Genomic DNA, 11,776 nt, shown 5'->3' on the forward strand with positions numbered 1-11,776 from the left:
TATGTATGTATGTATGTATGTATGTATGTATGTATGTATGTATGTATGTATGTATGTATATATATATATATATATATATATATATATATATATATATATATATTATATTCCAATCAATATTTTAATAATTAAATGAAACTTTCCGTTTTATATGTATATGGTGTATGTTATATATTTATACACTTGCAAAGATTTTATATCAAAAGTATTACACATTTATTCAAATTTAATAACTTTATTATTCTAAACCTTAAGTGGTTTATTTGATTGTTTTGTCTGTCCTTTTAACACAATGGTGGCCGCTGACTCATATTTGTATCATGTTGAGTGCACAACGCCTAGTGGCCGCTGGTACATATATGATTTACGACTGCGCGAACTGTTTCAGTCCGCTGATATATTTTTGTATCACGTTTGCGTCAATTGTTTGTGGCAGATGATACAAAAATATGTATCAGTGGACTGAAAAAAATATATTCGCGCAGTCGTGAATCATATATGTATCAGCGGCCAGTAAGCGTTGTGCACCCAACATGATACAAATATGAGTCAGCGTCCGCCTTACTGTTAAGGCCGACATGAACATCAACAAATTCATCACAATCCCCGAAAAGACATATGCACATATATGCAAGAACTTTTGAATGTAAATCATTATAATTATTTCAGCTTACTATATCTTATATAGGTGCGAATTAACTGTACGTTAAGAAAAATACTTTGTATCTCAAAAAAAATGTTTGTGCATTATTTTCAGTGCATTAAACAATCTCGTATTGTGCATGGAATAAAATATTTTGGCATTATAAAGTGACCATTAAAAAATATGAGACGATCATTCGAAAAAATGGATTTAAGCATTAGAATAGATACAAAAAAAAGTGGCAACGTTAGTTTTCCACTATTGACAACTGTCAAAAGTGTTTACTTTTGTTTACGTATTAAGTATGAATAGGAATGATGATGTCAGGTCGTAGAGTCGAAGCCAATGTCGTAGGTGTCGAAGGTCGCAAGCCGAAGAGTAAAAAGGAAGAAATCCAGTAGAGAGAAGCGTTGGTCATTGTCGGTTCGTATTTTGGTATTTGCGACGTTGCCGATAAAGTTCATCTGTCATTTTAATACAAATTTCATCCGCTTTTTAAATAGCAAATATCTTTTTCAATGATCAAAGCAATCTGAATCCGTCATTTAGAAATTGCACACAATTTTTTTTTAATGTACAGAAACTTTTTTTAATTTTATAAAACGGACATTTAAATTGTTCCCTTTTAATATATGTAGGTTTTAGGAACTGCCAAGTATACTGTGCATCGCACAAGACGAATATAATTAAATAATAGACATATTTATCTGCAATATACAATAAAAAATCATACTCGAACATTCTAAGAAGAAAATTAAAACAATCACATATTTAAAATTAAAATAATTTATTATTCAACGATATTAATTGTATATAATTTGATGGCAAGAAAACAATCAGACTTTTAATAATAATAATAAGTTAATATAATACTTAAAATATGCGTTAAGATTGGATAAGAATAATTAAGATCTTTGATTTTGGACCAATTCGCTTATGATCACGAGCAATTGACATCTTTTGTTCCTAACCGATTCTGCTTCAGCTTTCGGGCACAAGGGCATTATCCCGTTTGTTTGCTTCACATGTTTGGCTATTAAATCGACATTACACAAAACATGGATTCCACAATCGTATCCATTTATTTGTTGCAGGCAATCGAGTGAGGTTATTCCGCGATTACCTAAAATCACACACACGGGATCGAGTTACATACATACATATACATACAATCCACAACAATGTGGAAATACAAGACGAGACGGAAACAATGAAAATGAGAACTTAAGTAGAGAAATAAATATTCCATAGTTAAATAAAAATAAACTACATACATACATACTATAGATTTGTGACTCAAAAAGTACAGAAAAATGACTTTGTAGCATAATGTTAGTGAATGTTTACTTATCTATTTAAAGGCACTAATCATATAATTGTTTCCATCTTACCCAGTACTTCAACACTAGGATAGAAATAATCAAACCTATTGGGGCCCCGTTGCTAAGGTAGTGTGCGACGTTATGTTGTAAGATTTCGGCCTGTTCGAAGTTGAGATCATTGCACGAGTCGACGTGGAAGTATTTGTCTTCGGGCTGGGAGTAGATGAACAAACTCCAATGCGAGCCGCCGCAAGAGCCGGCTGCTTCATTATCGTTCAACGCGAAGAATATGAACTTCTTCGTACGGATACCTAAGGGATCCAAGAACAGGCCGACCTCGTCCTCGCTCAACATTTTCATACATTGCGTAACTTCGGGCGAAACGAATAGCAGGTTTGGGTCGTTTTTATACACGATTTTTTCTAAGAATTCAAAGTAAAATGATATAATTGTGTCGTTCAACCAGTACGGTCCTTTGAGGATGTCAATGTCGGATTTCCGCAGGATCGTGTCGTGAAAACTTAATACGTTACTTTCTTTGGGCATCTTACTCATTTTAAATACCGAATTGCCAAGGTGATATCTGTTAGAGAAACATAAATAAAATTAAAATAATAAAAATTATGTATGTAGGTAATTAAAGTGTCGTAACTAAGATTTTTGCACAAAATTAATGAAATTTAAACTTTTTTGCAGGAATATAACCATTTGAAATTGTATTATTCTTGAATTTAGAAATTTCTTGTCATATTTGAAATTATGAGTTAGTTATGCCTGATTCTTTTTGACTGCTTTCATAAAGATCATAAAATCAATTCCAAATACAGACAGAATATCGGGTAAACGGATTATTCCGCAAAAAGCGATCTCGCGCTAGTCACTAAAATCTCGATCACGAAACATCTGTCAATCAAGTTCTCGTTAGTACAATATTTCGCGTGTGTTACTTTCGATTGATGGAGTTTTTGGGTGCCAGATGTTCCGTGATCGAGATTTTATTGACTCGCGCGAGATCGCTTTTTGCGGAATAATCACCGAACCAGTTTATCAAGTCTGTTTCGACTTATTTTTTGGAATTTCTTTGAAATAATGTCATCCTAACTCCATAACAAAGAGTTTCTAATAAACATTTTTTCAGTCAAATACTATGCAGGGTCGTAGCATGGATGGGTGAAAGCAGATAACCCCGGGCGCAAGATAGGGGGCGCAAAAACGCGATTGATAATATTCCATAGTATTATGTAAAGCTTTCTTTTATTTTAGGAGAATTTTTTATATATTTACTTAAAATGGTACAAAGGGCGCCATTCGCCTTGCCTATAAACGAAAATGACAATATTTTCCTTTTAAGAATTTCTTTTGAAAACTTGAGATTAAAATTCTAAAATTTTAATAATTTACTATAAAAAATTACAATAAAACTTTTAAGTTTATGGCCAATTAAATTTATTTTAAAGAAATGGACAAATCTAACTTTCAAGTTAAATATATATTGATTTTATTATTTTGAATCTGAATTTATTTGCTGTTCATATTAAATGGGAATACGGTAATTTTAATAATATTTTACTAAATAGTGGAAAAAAAATAATAGGGGGGGCTAGTAGCATAAGCTACGGCTTTGATAATATGTATTATAATAATATCCCTGGCAACCTTATATTTTTATGGATAAAGCTCAATGGATTGCTAGTTGGGTTCAAATTCATCATAAATTTATCTATTCCCTTTAGAGCCGTATAAATATGGCACAAGCTGTTTCAGAGGTAATAAAAAACCAAATGGACATTTAAATTCAACAACATTCCAATACAAATAATTCAAAAACACACTACTGACAAATTGAAGTATATTTATGAAGACATTTAGCAACAGGTTTCTGTGAATTTTTAAACAAAAAACTTCCGGAAACCCTCGTATGTCGGTATGCATTGCATATACAGAAGTCACGGACACTGAGTAATCCAAACATCGGCTGTTAGCAGCCAACATTGAACATAGTCAATATATTCAAGTCAAAAGTCGTCTCCGTTGACATCGAAATATATCAATCATATTCAAAATGTTGAACGTCATGTGTGAAGCTGATATAAAGCATAGACTTCTGCTGAATATCACTATGAAATAATATCCACCTATTATATTAAATCATCATTACATTGACAAAATAAAAACGTCCAATATAAATTTAAGCAGATAATGGATATGAAACTTTCCAGAATTTAATTGCATTATTTTAAAAACAAAATCTAAAAAATCACTTATAAGTTATAAGCATTCTTCATGGCAGACAAGTTTTGTCGATGAATCATCATTTCTGCAACTTTAAACGGCTATTACTTCCATTATTTAAAGAACTGCCAAGGATTGGATTACGGCCAGAAAACGGCTTTTATTTTACTATACATTTTTAATTATATTTATTAATACGATATAAAAATATATATATATAGAACAAACTTCATACTCGTCTGTGTAGATTGAAGCAGTCCAAATGTATCAATCGATAAACATAAGAGAAAAAAGTTTTCATAGTACTATTTGATTCAATGAATATATTCAGAATTCGTTGAATCGATTCCATACACATATTGAATCTATATACATACATACTGTTAGACTAAAATTAATTTAGTCATACAATTCCAACTTCAACAACTCGAAATGAACAAGAGAGTAATAACCGTACTACACATTTGTGCCCGGTAAAATCAGCTAATGTACACTTTAATACAGAGTCTACAAAAACAGAGACAACATCACCGACTGCGTACTTTTACTAGGTAAATATACAAACAAGAGTTTTAGTAGTTGAGTAGATTACAACGGATGAAAAACACCGACTGCAACCTCACCTTACGATTGCACATGAAGTCAGATATATGTATGTCAATATTAGGAACGTATATTGTATATTGAGTTTCGTACTACAACTACCCACCTGCATGCATACTAATAGATAAGATGTCACAAATCCAATGGATGAATTTATGATGAATATTGTGTAAATATTTATATCTTACCTTTGGATAGCGATTGCTATATTATCGACCGCATTGAAAGACGATGCACTCGTGTTTTATTTAAATCCGAAAAAAATTTGACACACCGCGAACCGCCACTGAGCACGTTGTAATGATTTTGACAATTGCCATCTGTCAAAAATTTAAATGTGCGAAGAACATGGCCGCTCTTTCTATTGCTCTGGCTTAGTGTTTCAATTATTATTTTGGAATTTTATTGATAATAATCATTTGATGTTCAATTTTGTATACATGTCTCTTAGAATCATTATTTTTAACCTAGCCTATATATTTTTTCTTGTAACCTTATCTATAGGTTTTTCATCTCACCAGACCGTAAACAAATAATGGGAATCTATTGGATAAACTTAAAAAAATCAGTTAGTTATCAAATTTCACCATCGGAAATTGATAAGCCACTCTGCGGAAGCTTTCTATTAAACATTTCTTCGAAAGTTTAGCAGTGAGAAATAAAATGGATGTGTGGCGGCTCGCTATACGACATGGTCGAGTTTGGTCACCTTCCTGCGAGTGGGGACCAACTCGATTGTGTTCGAAGTTAGCTACTCACTCTGCCTTCAACTGTCATAAATAAAACACGTGCATTAACATGCCAGTCGTCTCATTCGTTCATCCCCCATAGATGTACTAAAAAAATATGACTTTGGGATAGCTGTAAACGAAAGGAATACATATCTTGTTTACTTTATTCTTTACAACTGATGTCAAATGGAAATACAAAAAATACTGTTGCGAGAACTAAGACAGAGTGAATGGGCCCACCTTACAGCACAAACTCTTGATGTTGTGAAGTTGATGAAGACTCGAAAAATGAACTCGTACCAAAGCATTAAGATTAGGAGTGGGGGTAGGCGGTTTACGTGACATTCGTGGAAGAAGCCGACGAAACCGTCTACCCCCCTCCTAATCTTAATTCTTTGATACGAGTTTATTTTTCGAGTCTTCATCATCTCAGAGTTTATGCCGTTAGGGCCACCGGAGATAATTTATTGTTGTTCCGTCGATGAGCCAGCTTCGAATCATTGCATAGAACAAATCCACCAAATATTTACACACAGCTTATACTTTCTACGGCTACGTCCACACTCCCGATATTCTCGAATTTTCCATATCGTTCCCATATTGCAACCTGTGGTTGCAATATGGGAACTGGATATGGAAAATTCGAAAATATCGGGTGTAGATATCGGTAGTGTGGACGTAGCCATTACCTAATTTTAACAGTAAACGGACTACTAGTCATATGTGAACCAGTCACAGGACAACTGGTCGCTCTAGATCGGTCACACGTGATCACCCGTCACACTAAAACTGGTCACGAGAAAACTGGTCACACCCTAAAATCGGTCACGAGAAAACTGGTTAACCGATTTTAGGGTGTGACCAGTTTTCTTGTGACCAGTTTTAGGGTGTGACCAGTTTTCTCGTGACCAGTTTTAGTGTGACGGGGGATCACGTGTGACCGATCTAGAGCGACCGGTTTTCCTGTGACCGTTTCACATTTGACTAGTAATCACCGAACCAATTTTAACGTTGCAATACTATATAAAATAATAATGTGTAACGCGACGTTCTCCTCATAGTCCCATAGGGCAACACTCGCCCTTTATTTCGAGTGGCCACACAGAAAAAAGCCTTATAGGCGCGCGCGCATGTAGAGCGAGCCTCTCTCACCCGCCATCGACCGACGAAGAAAGATCTCTCCTGTGCACGTCTCCAGGGGGAGACGGGGCCCAGAGATCCACTATCTTGCTGAAGAACCGCTGTGAAGTCGAGTGTAGCATCACTCCCTCCCCTGAGTTCCAGCACAACGTCCCCTGTATTCCTCACGCCGTTTCCGGAGAAACATCTGCCGTGAGAGGACCGACCGACCAGAGGACCGTAGAGCCAGCTTCCCGACCACGAGGAAGCTGTTATCAACGAGACGAGTTACAGTCAGGAACCTCCCCGACTATATATATAACTGTATCCCAAGGTTAGTCCACGTTTCCATATAACCCGACCCTTGGAAGAAGAACGACTTAAACGCCCTCTGCATCTCCCCCGCGAGATCAGATAAGCGCGCGTAAATCCATACGTTGCAAATGTTATTTCTATTTTAGTGATTCACAAATCACGTTAGTTCTCCGGTTGACACGTGTAAAACAGTTGAGATTATCCGAATTAGCTTACCTAATTTATTGGGATTTTCACCGTTTAATTTAAATAATACATCAGCGCTTATTGACAAAAAACTATTATATTATAACAGGAGAACCATCAAAGGCATAGGAAACAGTAAATAATGTCACAGGAGTGCAAGGATTAAAATTCAAGTGGCAAACGACTGTAATAGGAACTACCCCTAAAATCAATTGATATACTGTAAGATCGCCAATTTAGTAGTCGGCGGTCATCAGTGTAAGACAGGTAGTGCTGGCTGTTGCGAAGTTGCGACGTTCGTTGAGGGGGTCACCAGTGTAAGATCGCCAATTTAGTAGTCGGCGGTCACCAGTGTAAGACAGGGAAGGTATGTTGACCGTATCCCGGTCTAACGAAACACGTGTTGTGTAGTTTGAAAGAGGATCGTTTATTTTCGTTCAATTGGTACAATGGTTATCGTATGTACGAAGAGGTTTCTTCGGAGAAGTGATCTGTTTGAACTCCAGAGGCTCACTCTGCCGGTGGAGGTTGCTGCGTTGCTTTATAAACGTTTTGGGTTGAAGTGTGTCGTGTGCACATCTTTTGTTCTTGGTACTCGCGCTGCCCTAGTTATGCTGCGAGCGTGGTTTTATGGGTTCATACGCCTGGACGTAGTTCGTGGTTTTTATGGGTTCAGTGTGTTCTTCCTTTGTTTCCCAGATACGTGTATAGAAACACGTGTCGAGCTTTTGACGAGGCGAGCGTGTGCCATGCGTTAATGACTTTCCTAGATATGTGTCGCAGTGACCTGATGAGATCATTTCAGTTGTACTATATGCCTACAATACTTTGAATGTTCAAAGAAAAAATTATCATCTTCATTTTCAGAATGTGCGCCTACAAAGAGCTCCTCAACTTACTAATTTTAGACTTTTGTGGGCCACAGTCTAAACATATGAAATAGTATCGTTGCTATTGTTTAAGCTAATATCAAATATGCGTCACCCTAGGTTGGATTGCTCCTGGAAAAATATCCTGTGTGTGCTTGTCCCCCCCTACACGTATTAAATGAATTGAAACGAAAGTAGACTGCCACTCTGTAATCGAACGAACGCTAAGCGAGTGGCAGCACTGAAGCGAACACTGATTTGAGAGCACGTGCGCGCGCTGCCAGTCAGCAGCCGTACGTCGCGCAGGTATGTCGTCATTTGATTCGTTGCATAACGTAAATCCATCATCAGCACTGAAATCAACATCAGCGTTGACAGCTCAATACATCTGCAACTAATTTGCATCTTGACAAACACCCCAACTCATACTCCAACGCCCTTTCATTCAAAACGGGACGAGAGGGCGGAGGGAGAGCCCCCGAAGGCTCCGACACGTGACCACCCGCCCACCTGACCTCAGACTACTGACCATCGATCGCAAATTGTTTCACTTCCCTCAGCACGTGACTCAAATCGACCTTTTTCTTAATCAATATTTCCTCGAATCGCTCGTATCGTCATTCAAGGACGTCGTTGCATCTGATTTCGTCATCACGTTTGATTCCTGGCACGTTTTAAATGTCGACCTCCCTTCGCCCTTAGCAGGGCTCGCCCATACTTTTGGCGCGTAATCTGACATTGACGGGTCGTTACGTAACGCTGGCCTCGCTCTCTTAACACACTTGCGTTCGACTTCTGGTTCTCTTCCAAACATTTTGCACTTATGTAAGATTCCTTTAGCAAGATTCATTCACCCTGATTATATCACAGGAATCACCACTTGCAATTTAATGTCAAATTATATTTTACGTGATATAATTACGACTGATTCTTTTAAAGAACATGGTACAAATAATTAGTATTGAAAAAATATATCTTATATTCGACTCATTAGAAACAAAATTTATATAAAAAAATACTTTTAGAAATGTTCATATGTACATTTCATTTCCAATTTCAAACTTACTAAATGGGCTTCAATAAATTTTTGCACCGATTTTTTTTAAGCTGTATTAATTTCAAAATAAATTAATCTCAATTATACATTTATTAACAATTATTTATATAAAATATGTAATTACATATAAACGTTTTAACTTTTTAACAATTCAATTGCTTTATTTGCTAATATATAAGTAAATAGTAAATCAGACAATTCGACATTGAACTTTGTCCGTCATGACCATCGTTGAACACGTTCAATTAATAAATTGTAAATTACACAGCATTTCATCATGGGAATTCATCATCGTCAAATTCTGAATTTCATCCTTACATAACCAGCAGTATAGACTAGTGATTAGCATATAATGCTTTGAACAAAGAGGTCATGGGTTCAAATCTCACCCGTTTCTGCTGGTCAGACCTTGGATTTGTGACTCTGGGTCGATCGTTTCCTATCAGAGTTTGCCAATTTATCTGATTTTCATTGAAATGGTTCCAACAAATTGGCAACCGTACCCACTTCCTTGCAAAATGTCGAGTTTCGCTCTATTGTTTGAAAATGGTGCAAATTTGACCATACATATACGTCTCTGGGTGTTAATTTTGTATAATACTTTTATCAAATTTACAATGTTTCTGGCCAGGAAGGCGAATTGGGGTTACCTGTTGGCCTTCCTGGTATAAATTGAAAGAAATATATACATATTTATATATAACATCAGTTTTTTTTATTCAAATTACAGATTTGCTGGTTCGTGTTTCGAAGACTTTGTCTGAACAAAAATGGGTGTCCCCGCAGGAAACAGTGAAAACGGCAAGAAGCTGTTCGTCCAGAGATGCTCCCAATGCCACACGGTACGCTCAGATTTCTCGCTAATTGCCGTAACATGTGACGGATTATTGTTATCTCGTCGAGTGTCCATAGTACATGGTCGTTGCATTTACGAGCGATAGCATTAATCTGCAAATCAAATTCGATAACACACTTTAAATGGCGATACATGTATTGATTTGTTTGCAGGTCGAAGCCGGTGGTAAGCACAAGGTAGGACCAAACCTTCACGGTTTGGTCGGCCGCAAGACTGGTCAAGCTCCCGGATTCAATTACACCGATGCCAACAAGGCTAAAGGTATCACATGGAATGAGGATACCTTGTTCGAGTACTTGGAGAATCCCAAGAAGTATATTCCCGGAACTAAAATGGTGTTCGCCGGTTTGAAGAAGCCGAATGAACGCGCCGACTTGATCGCCTACCTCAAGGAAGCTACCAAGTGAAGACATCCACCCTTAGGCACCAATTAATTATATTTAAATTTCGACATATTTATTTCATGTAATATTTATTAATAAACAATACAACAATCAAAACAAAAAAATATATACATGACGCAGAATTTTATTCGTATATACGTCACAATATATAATGATTTAGTTATGAAGTTCACTCGTTTCTTAGATGAAATCTGCAGTTGTATCGAATTCCGACGATATGTTATTGTAAAAAAATATATAACTTAGATATATTTCATTTGTAGTATTATTTTTACCTATAAGTAAATTGTTTAATGAATTTTCTCTGTATGAATGTTTTATCTTATATCAAGATAGTTGTTGGAAAAATGTTTCATCGTTACCATTCTTCATTACTGTATGTGATATGCTTGTTCTCTCTAACTCTCGTAGGCATGTTCGAATAGTGCTTGTGAACTATCGTGTTAATTATTAATAATAATAAATATACGAAATCATTATACTTTTTTTTTACTAAACTGCTCCTTTGTTTAATAGAATTACGACAAAACATTATTATTAACTATTATAAGTCGTAATTAACATTTGTATTCTTTCTAATCCAGTGATATACATTCATATATGTTATTACAAACCCTTTTATGTGACTAACGATGCTGAGTTCTACCAAAATTGTTTATAAAATATGGCATCAAACCGAAGTATGTCAATAGACTTTTTTCATCATTAATTTTAATTCGAGATTCATATTGGATGATATTTTTCTCGATAAAATATCTAGTGACATTTTATTCATTGCCAGAACAGAGTACCATACTCTATTTTTAAATTGTTATTATTTTTGTTATTACTATTCCATACACGGAGTTCATACAATAGACTGTTTTTGCATAATATATGTATGTACATATTTACATACATATCCAGTAAGTGCTGCTTCTCTGATACAAAAAGTCTATAATTCATCTAAAACTACTTCATGTTCAGTTGCATTGGAATAGGGTACTACATATGTATAATAGTTAGTCATTAAACCTCCTTTGATAGTGCATTATTAATTAAAAAAAAAAGAAAACAAATGAGAAAAATCACGTTATTTAACTAGAAGAAATAAAAATCACACATCATTTGAGAAGTGATCTGGTTGAACTCCAGAGGTTCACTCTGGTGTTGGGAGCTGGTGCGTCGCTTTATATACGTTCTGGCTTGAAGCGTGCCGCGTGGAGATGCTTTGTCTTCGTTTACAGGACATATGTTGACCTATTTTCGAGGCACGTGTCTTCGATACACGTGTGGTTTATAGCTATGGGGTCAGCGCCAGGACATCGTTCGTTTGAGTACGCGTAAACGACTTTCAGGACATGTGTCGCGGTTGCCTGATGATATCACTGTTGGGTTTCGTTCGTTTTACGATCAAGCGATGAACTCTTTCTTCTGGAATGGTTGACGGGGACGTTGTC

At 36.0% G+C, this 11,776-nt stretch overlaps 2 protein-coding genes across 3 annotated transcripts; one reads left to right on the forward strand and one right to left on the reverse strand.

The window, feature by feature from the left end:
• Window positions 1-1,416: 1,416 nt before the first annotated feature.
• Window positions 1,417-5,141, reverse strand: Den1 (SUMO peptidase family member deneddylase 1). 2 transcript variants are annotated; one of them, XM_077435575.1, is made up of 3 exons: window positions 4,989-5,141; window positions 2,070-2,548; window positions 1,417-1,766 (listed from the first exon to the last, which is right to left on the reverse strand). In XM_077435575.1, the coding sequence occupies exons 2-3, from the start codon at window positions 2,518-2,520 to the stop codon at window positions 1,549-1,551; spliced, it is 669 nt and encodes a 222-aa protein (XP_077291701.1). In that variant the 5' UTR covers window positions 2,521-2,548; window positions 4,989-5,141; the 3' UTR covers window positions 1,417-1,548. The 2 variants fall into 2 exon arrangements, with proteins under 2 accessions (XP_077291701.1, XP_077291700.1); XM_077435574.1 differs by lacking the exon at window positions 4,989-5,141 and adding an exon at window positions 4,763-4,813 and having other exon boundaries at window positions 1,418-1,766.
• Window positions 5,142-8,241: 3,100 nt separating this feature from the next.
• Window positions 8,242-10,441, forward strand: LOC143915121 (cytochrome c-2). Its single transcript, XM_077435560.1, has 3 exons — window positions 8,242-8,326; window positions 9,808-9,919; window positions 10,086-10,441. The coding sequence occupies exons 2-3, from the start codon at window positions 9,848-9,850 to the stop codon at window positions 10,338-10,340; spliced, it is 327 nt and encodes a 108-aa protein (XP_077291686.1). The 5' UTR covers window positions 8,242-8,326; window positions 9,808-9,847; the 3' UTR covers window positions 10,341-10,441.
• The last annotated feature ends 1,335 nt before the right edge of the window (window positions 10,442-11,776 follow it).

Source organism: Arctopsyche grandis, chromosome 8 (assembly GCF_051622035.1).
Source record: "Arctopsyche grandis isolate Sample6627 chromosome 8, ASM5162203v2, whole genome shotgun sequence".
Taxonomy (NCBI): domain Eukaryota; kingdom Metazoa; phylum Arthropoda; class Insecta; order Trichoptera; family Hydropsychidae; genus Arctopsyche; species Arctopsyche grandis.